We start from the raw sequence: 9,250 nt of genomic DNA, 5'->3' as shown, positions 1-9,250 counted from the left end.
CTTAACTTTTATAAAGAATATCTCTTTGGGTTTGAGACTTTAGTCTTTGCAACTTTAGGGATCTTATCTATTCACGAACAGCTTGTAACACTCCAAAGAGAAAGGAAAACTTGAAATCGCATCATATGACCCCTTTAACAGATATTCACACAGAAAACAGCCTTGGTGAGCAGAAGAGACTTCTTTCAGAAACATTAAAAAACCAAACTTCTGACCAGTAGTGTATATTTACTGTTAAATATATTTCATAAATATTGACACATCAACTGAATGAATGAACAGAGAATACAGCATCATTACAAACAGATTCAACTGAGAAGCTGAAACACGAGTCCTGCTGCACACACACACACACACACACACACTCTCTCACACACACACACACACACACACACACGCACACACACACACAGAGATGAAGAATCCCTCAGAATTACTAAAGCAATTATTCAGTCTGATTCACTGCCACCGTCATCCGTCTGTCTGATTTAATAATGTCCTACACTGCATCATCAACACAAACATCACATTATGCTGATTATAAGCCGTCTGCAGTAAATCAAACATCAGGAGAGTGATGAAGAACAGCAACACAGGACTGAAACGAGCCGCACCGTCCTCATCTTCACCTGACAGACCATCAGACGCTCAGATTCATGCTGCTGATCATGACACACGCAAGGATGATATCAAATTACATTTTATTTTTCATAATTCTGTTTTATCTTTTCCCAAATTAATTTTTTCTAGATTCTGTTTTATCTTTTCACATATTGTCTTTTGTTTCTTGCCAAATTCTCTTTATTTTATCCCAAATTCATTTTTTTCTACATATATATTTTTTAAATATCTTTTTCCCAAATTAAGTTTAATTTTTTCTACATTCTGTTAAATTTTTTTCTGGATTCCATTTCAATGGTTATATTAAATTATAGTCATCAAAAAGCATATTTAATTAAATGAAATCATGAAATAAATCATTTATCAACATTTTATTAAAGGTTTAATAAAAAAATTATTTTTAGGATACTATAAAATCCATTTAATTTTTTTTTCCTAAATTCATTTTTTTAAACCAATTTCTATGTTTTCCATTTCATTTTCTGGATTTCATTTTAATGGTTTAATTACACTTTAATAATCAAAAAGCATGTCTAATTAACTGAATTCATAAAACTTACAATTATTTATTAAAATTTGCACAATAATAGTAGTTTTATTTTTCAGTTTTTCTGGATTTAAAGCTTAATACAAATTTCTCATCAAAAACAGTGGTAATAAAATGAAGACATAAAACATTAACAGTTTAATTAATCTTTTAAAATGTAATGAAAGAAAATGTAACAATGCCTTTTATAATTTGGCAAACAACGTGATGCACAACCAAGGTTTAATGTTAAAATTCAAATGTGAAAGAAAAGTAATGTGATATTATTACAAAATAAAGTTTTATTACTATTATTTAATATTATTATAGAATTCATGACTTTAAGAAGTGCATTATATTGCACAACACAAAAGTAATATATATGTCTGCCACAGTTTCTTCAAGTTAAAGTAAACTTTTATTTTGGCGGGCTGTAGAGCTTTGAGTTTTCATGTGCATTTGTTTCTTCGTTTTTTCTTTGTCCAAACACATTTTTAGTAGCATTGCTTTAATTGATGAATTTACTGGTCTTTTCTGTATGTCAAAGCTAAAGACTAACTAAAGCCAATGACATCATCTGACAGGAAGTGACATCATTTTGGTGGGAAATCGACATCAGTAGGTATCAATGGATTTGATTAATTCTGTGATGTTTTGATTCACTTAAAAGGGCAGAAATCATTATGACAGATCCTCCGACTATAAAAATGAAAACAATATGCAAACTGACTAAACTGATGTTTTGATGAACAGAAACACAAACAAAAGCAAACGTGACGGTGTGCAGCGAACAAACAGATCAAAAGTGACTCGAGCCCTTTGTTTCAACTCACAGTTCTGCATTTATAAATATGCTAATGATATGCAAATAGCATGTAAATGAGGCAGACGGATGGACCCCACAGACGAACGGCGAGGCCTTCTGAAGGTCATGATATTATTACTCTGACATGAGGTGGTCATGATATTATTACTCTGACATGAGGTGGTCAGAGCGAATTAATCGCATGCATAATGCGCGCACAGACACGTTACAACCGATCTGACGTCACAATCAGTGATGGAGGGAATAACGAGAGAGAAACTAGCGCTGACGTCACACGTGCATTTGTAGAAATAAGCGTAATAATCATGTGATTAGTGAAGTGCGTGTTGTTTCTGGTGGGTCACGTTGCGCCCGTTCACCGGTTCGTTAGGATCCCGGCGCGCGGGAGCTCGTTAGCGCAGTCGTGAACTTTGAAATGTTCTTGATATAGGTCAAGCTCCGGCTTCAGTCGCGCATGCAAGGTGCTGCTAATTGTGCCAATAATAGAGCCCATCACGCGGTGTAATTACGGCACAGGAAGACCACAAAAAGAAAATCAAAAAGCGGCAAATGTGCAGCGGAATAATGACAGGCTGTCAGACGCGCACGGAAATAACTCACAGCGAGGGGCGCACGAGCGCGATCTGAGCGAATAAAGCCTGCGCTATCAGCAGCTATTTGTGTGAACTCTTGTTTTAACATGTAGACTTCATGTGAGTGTGTGTGTGAGTGTGTGTGTATAAGTGCGTGCATGTGTGTGTGTATGTGTGAGTGTGTATAAGTGTGCATGTGTGTATAAATGCATGTGTGTGTGTGTGTGTGTGTGAGTCTGTATAGGTGCATGATGTGTGTAAGTGTGTGCATGTGTGTGTGAGAGTGTGTATAAGTGCATATGTTTGAGTGTTTATGAGTGCATGTGTGTGTGTGTGAGAGTGTGTATAAGTGCATATGTTTGAGTGTTTATGAGTGCATGTGCGTGTATGTGTGTGTAAGTGCATGTGTGTGTGAGTCTGTATAGGTGCATGTGTGTGTGTATATGGGTGTGGGTGTGTGTGCGTGCATGCGTTTGTGAGTGTGTGTGTGTGTGTATAAGTGCGTGCATGTGTGTGTGTGTGTATGCATGTGTGAGTGTGTATAAGTGTGCACGTGAGTGTGCATAAGTGTGCACGTGAGTGTGCATGTGTGTATAAATGCATGTGTGTGTGTGTGTGTGAGTCTGTATAGGTGCATGATGTGTGTAAGTGTGTGCATGTGTGTGTGAGAGTGTGTATAAGTGCATATGTTTGAGTGTTTATGAGTGCATGTGTGTGTGTGTGTGTGTGTAAGTGCATGTGTGTGTGAGAGTGTGTATAAGTGCATATGTTTGAGTGTTTATGAGTGCATGTGTGTGTGTGTGTATGCATGTGTGAGTGTGTATAAGTGTGCACGTGAGTGTGCATAAGTGTGCACGTGAGTGTGCATGTGTGTATAAATGCATGTGTGTGTGTGTGTGTGAGTCTGTATAGGTGCATGATGTGAGTGTGTGCATGCATGTGTGTGTGAGAGTGTGTATAAGTGCATATGTTTGAGTGTTTATGAGTGCATGTGTGTGTGTGTGTGTGTGTAAGTGCATGTGTGTGTGAGTCTGTATAGGTGCATGTGTGTGTGTATATGGGTGTGGGTGTGTGTGCGTGCATGCGTTTGTGAGTGTGTGTGTGTGTGTATAAGTGCGTGCATGTGTGTGTGTGTGTATGCATGTGTGAGTGTGTATAAGTGTGTGCACGTGAGTGTGCATGTGTGTATAAATGCATGTGTGTGTGTGTTTTATGAAGCTGTAAGCGGCGTCCGTGACTGAGCATTTCTCTCTCTCTTCACCATGATCTCTGATCCTGCTTTGTTCACTTCAGTGTTTAAAGAAGCATTTGCAGCAGACAGACACACTATCATCACTAAACCTGTCAAAACATCCAAAGAATTAAATAAAAAAATGTTTTGTAAAGAAAATGAAGCCGGTTTTAGAACTATTTGGATTGCAATTTCATTTTCATGAAAATTAAGCACATTTTCCCTGCAGATACTCATTACTGTGATGCAAAGGTAAACAAACATGTTAATAAATATAAATAAATTACATACAGAAAAATATATGATATATATTAAGAATAGACATTTCTTCCCGTTTTCTTTATTTTTGTCCTATTTTTGGCATCATAATCTTCATGCATTTTCTTTCTTTTTTTTTCTCTTTTGATTGATGACTGATCAAGCTCCAGTCATTTCCCAGCATTCCCTGCAGTGGAGCTCCACGCCACATTTTACAGTGCAATAAAACACCAGTGAGAAGTTACCAGATTAGATCAAGCCAAGCAGCTCGATTACATCATTTACATCATTAAAACACGAGCGTGATTGAGCCTCATCCCAGCGTGAGACACGAGGACAGACTTTAAATGAGGTGAAGAGGAGAAAAAAGATAAACATCATTTATTTTCCCATTTTCATCTGGTGATCGCAGGGGCAGAGGAGATCGAGTTCCTGCACTCGGCATGTGCTAATCAATCTGACAGAAATGAATGAATAATGAGCAAAATGAGCAAAATGCAGCCGATGACTTTGAGAAGAAATAAAGCACGGGCAACAGCTAATGATCAGAGAGTGAACAACTAAAGGAACTGTTGACCCAAAAATTAACATTTGCTGAAATTATCCTCACCCTCAGTTCATCCGAGCTCAGGATGAGTTTGTTTCTTCATCAGATTTGTAGAAATGTAGCATTGCATCAGTGTCTCAGCAATGGATGCTCTGCAGTGAATGGGTGCCGTCAGAATCAGAGTCCAAACAGCTGATAAAAACATCACAATAATCCACAAGTAATCCACAGCACTCCAGTCCATCAGTTAACATCTGGAGAAGACAAAAGCTGAAACAAATCCAGCATTAAGATGTTTTAAACTAAAATATGAGTCTATAATTCATAATAACTCTTCCTCCAGTGAAAACAGCTGATAAAAACATCACAATAATCCACAAGTAATCCACAGCACTCCAGTCCATCAGTTAACATCTGGAGAAGACAAAAGCTGAAACTAATCCAGCATTAAGACGTTTTTAACTAAAATACCATAGAGTCCATAATCCACAATAACTCTTCCTCCAGTGATCTCCTGTTGTCTCTCACATATTTGTTTAGAGCTGTTTTGGCTTGTAAACGCTGCTTGATCTGTGCAGATTTCTCTCCTGATTCAGACCAGAACACCTTTTCACTGGAGGAACAGTTATTATGGATTATATGGACTTTTAGTTAAAAGCGTCTTAATGCTGGATTTGTTTCAGCTTTTGTCTTCTCCAGATGTTAACTGATGGACTGGAGTGCTGTGGATTACTTGTGGGTTATTGTGATATTTTTATCAGCTGTTTGGACTCTCATTCTGACGGCACCCATTCACTGCAGAGCATCCATTGCTGAGACACTGATGCAATGCTACATTTCTACAAACCTGATGAAGAAACAAACTCATCCTGATCTCGGATGAACTGAGGGTGAGGATAATTTCAGCATATTTTCATTTTTTGGTGCACTATTCCTTTAATGCCTTGAAAATACTATTTTAAAATATTTATCTTTTTAAGGGGGATTTCTCATCATAATGTTATTCTTAAATATGCATCACACAGATAATGTATTTCTCAAAAGTAAATGTTTAATTCATGATAAATATCCCTAACCTGCTAAAGAACATCTCTCCAATCATGCTCATAAAATCAATACACTTTACCCATAATGCATCACTAGCAGCGCTCTGAATCGACACACCTGCTTCTCACCGTCTCCAACCCGCACAAGTGGCTCATTGTTGTATTTAATAATGAATTATCTGTAAGCAATTCAACCTTGAAACTCTAAAGCAGCCGACATAATGCAGCAGTCTAGTGCGTTTCTTCAGTTTTATAATTTTTTTAAAGGAAAGCCTTTTAACACACACACACACACACACACACACACACAAACACACACACACATACACACACAAACACACACACACACACACGCACACACTCAAGTGCACTTACCTCCACGTATAAGATAGGAAAAATCCCGATCTTATCCCCCAGCATGCCTTCTGCCCAGTTATCGTCCACTCTTCGTATGACGGTGAGAATCTCGTCCTGAGAGAAGAAACGCACAGTAAATACATGCGCTTTCACTGTTTTATTGTAGCGCTGTAGAAATGAATTGACAAGAGTCATTGAGAGAATAAACAGGTAAATCACATCCTTATATGTGTCGCATTTTAATATTCAGAACAGAGTGAGAAATAAATCAAACACTGCATATCAAATTCTCAGATTTTTATTAGCAGTGCAATCTCACTTCTGAGTGTGTATGAAGAAATAAACAGTGTATGTGTATATGGAAGATTGTTTCCGCCACGGAAACGGTTAAGGACTTTTATCTCACAATTGCATATTGTTTGTTTGTTTGTGTTTATTGTATTTATATAGCACATTTAAAACAACTTGAGTTTGATCAAAGTGCTTTACATGGCATAGTAAACAACAAGACAAAAAATAAAATATAAAATAATAAATAAAAATGATAATATCACAAAGAAAAAACATAAAACACTTCTTAACTCGTTGCAAATCGATCAAGGAGGTGAGATTTAAGCATAACTTTAAAGATAGATAATGACGAAGTTGTTCAGATGACAACCAGGAGATTGTTCCAAAGTGCTTTAGTTTGGAACTAGAAATTGATAAAATTCCTAAAAACCTAGATCTGAGCGGTCTCACCGATTTGTGTGGGTGCAGCAATTCAGTGAGATAGTTGGTGCAAGATTATGAGATGCTTTAAAAACCAACGTTACAATTTTGTATTCCTGGCTGCTGCATTATAAACCAATTGCAATCGCTCCACATAAGACTGATTTATCCCATAGTACAGCAAATTGCAATAGTATAACTTAGATGTAACAAATGCATTAATTACTTTTACTAATGTCTATGTTAAAAGGAGAGTTTTAACTTTAGCCAGATGGCGGAGATGAAAGAAACATGACTTGACCACACTATTTATCTGTTTGTCAAACTTTAGACTGGAGTCAAATAAAACACCCAGGTTCTTTACACATGGAGTAATCCACTTTGCAAGATAACCAAGATCAAGGTTATAAGCATTATAAAACAGAGCATCACTAGGTCCAAACAAAAGCACTTCAATTTTACCTTCATTAAGTTTCAAGAAATTATTCATAAGCCATCATTTAAGTTCTTGAATGCATGCATACAACTTTTCTAAAGCATTTTTATCACCAGGTTTAAATGAAAGATACAGCTGTGTATCATTGGTGTATAAGTGAAAGAAAATTCCATATTTCTTAAAAATTGAACCCAGCGGCAGCATATAAATCATAAATAGAGTCGGGGCAAGAATCGAACCCTGAGGGACACCACAAGTCAAAGGAGCACTGGAAGATGTATATTGTCCTGCATGCACAGAAAATTTTTGGTTCATAATAAATTATATAAAAGGTAAATTAGAAACAGGGCTAAAAGTAGAAAAAAATGATGTGTCTGAATTTGGCTCTTTTAAAATTGGTGTTATTAAAGCACATTTCAGACTATCAGGGACTATTCCGGTGCTTAGACTCAGATTAACAAAAGTTAACACATCAGAACCAATAATGTTTACAACCTGCTTTGCAAAGCGTAACCTCTAATAACTTATAACATTTCTTATAACTTGCAATTGCAAGTTTAAATCTCACAATTCTGACTTTTTTCATTGAATTCCTTTGAGTTTACATTTTGCAATTCATTTTTTTTGCAATGAAAATAAAAAGGTCATTGTGATTTTAGCTGTAAAGCAGCTCTACAGAAGAAAATAATGTCATTATTCAGATCAACTCAGTTTAATAACAACATTAATGTTGTAAAATTCTTAAATTATGAAATGCTAACTGAAAAAATAAACATTAAAAAATGAAAATTATTTAAAATTAAAATTATTGAATCTAGTTGCTAATGCAAAATTTATTTAAATTTACAGTAGTTTGTTTAAATTAATCTAAAGTTAATTTTGTTTAATGTACTAAACAAATAAAAATGCATAAACTATATAGACATAAAAAATACTACAGATGACAAAAACACAACAAAATTACTAAAATGAAAATTAAAAAGAAAATGGAAAATCTAGAAATAAAAACTGATTCAAAAATATTAATAAATGATAAATGTATAATAGTATTTCAATGATATTAGAATAACCCTGAGCAGCTTTACAAAAGAAAATATTGTTATTATTCAGATCCATTCAGTTCAATTTTGATTCAACTCACTAACAGTTAAAGTTCAGAAACCAAACGGACTGACAGTGACTCTGTACATAAATCTGAACGTCATAAGGCATTAATATCTGTATCTCTATGAACGTGACTCGGTTTATAATGATCAAACCGAAGCCAAAGCAACTGGCCTTATACAAAGAACTCATTTGAATAGATTCACATCAAGCTTCAGTTCACCGAGAGTCAAACCTGACTCAATCAAGTGTCTATTAACGAGTGTTTTAGCATGCAGATGCTTGTCTGTCTCTCATCCGCCTGTCCTTCTCCTCTGTGAAAGGATGTTCTTGTCTGTGTTTCCAGGACTCATCTTTCCGGTTCCTGCGTCTGGAGGACAGAGGCCACTTGTGCAGTAATGCAATCAGACGTCTGAACGCTGCAGCTGCGCGACTGTGACTCGCAGACGATGTGAGGAACATACAGAGCACAGACATGGAGAGTTCACACTGAAATCAGCATTCTGCCATTTGTTACTCTCCCTCGTGTGTTTTAAACCTGTATGACTGACTTTCTTCTGTGGGACGTACAAGAAGAGATTTTGAAAAAATTATTATTTTTTTTTTGGTCCATACAATGAAAGTCAATGGGGACCAAAATATGGATGGGCGATATAACCCCTTGAATCTTATGGATCCTATTTCATGATAACTATATTTACATTTATGCATTTAGCAGATGCTTTTATTCAACGCTACATAAACATAATAAACATTAGTGCTATCAAACGATTAATCGCGATTAATCGCATCCAAAATAAAAGTTTTTGTTTACATAATATACAAAACAAAAACTTTTATTTTGGATGCGATTAATCGTTTGACAGCACTAATAAAAATATTACTACATAAACAAAAATCTAGAAAGGTAGACTAGAAGCTAGATTGGTCTTTTTCAGAGAAAAGAAAAAGGAGGATCATATATAGGTTGTGTGTGTGTGTGTGTGTGTGTGTGTGTGTGAGTGTGAGTGTGTCT

The 9,250-nt window shown here is 35.9% G+C and overlaps 1 protein-coding gene across 1 annotated transcript in view; it reads right to left on the bottom strand.

Moving 5' to 3' along the window:
* LOC107749232 (SH3 domain-containing RING finger protein 3-like) overlaps positions 1-9,250 on the bottom strand; it is a 62,953-nt gene that overhangs the window by 32,353 nt on the left and 21,350 nt on the right. The window contains exon 3 of the mRNA XM_016564326.1: positions 6,003-6,098. Within this exon, the coding sequence (XP_016419812.1) occupies positions 6,003-6,098 (96 nt within the window). The remainder of the gene's footprint in view (positions 1-6,002; positions 6,099-9,250) is intronic.

This window comes from Sinocyclocheilus rhinocerous, unplaced genomic scaffold (assembly GCF_001515625.1).
Source record: "Sinocyclocheilus rhinocerous isolate Xijiao unplaced genomic scaffold, SAMN03320098_v1.1 scaffold1041, whole genome shotgun sequence".
Classification (NCBI taxonomy): Eukaryota; Metazoa; Chordata; class Actinopteri; order Cypriniformes; family Cyprinidae; genus Sinocyclocheilus; species Sinocyclocheilus rhinocerous.
Note: the sequence above shows the minus strand (reverse complement) of the source record. Positions and strands in the feature narration are given on the sequence as shown.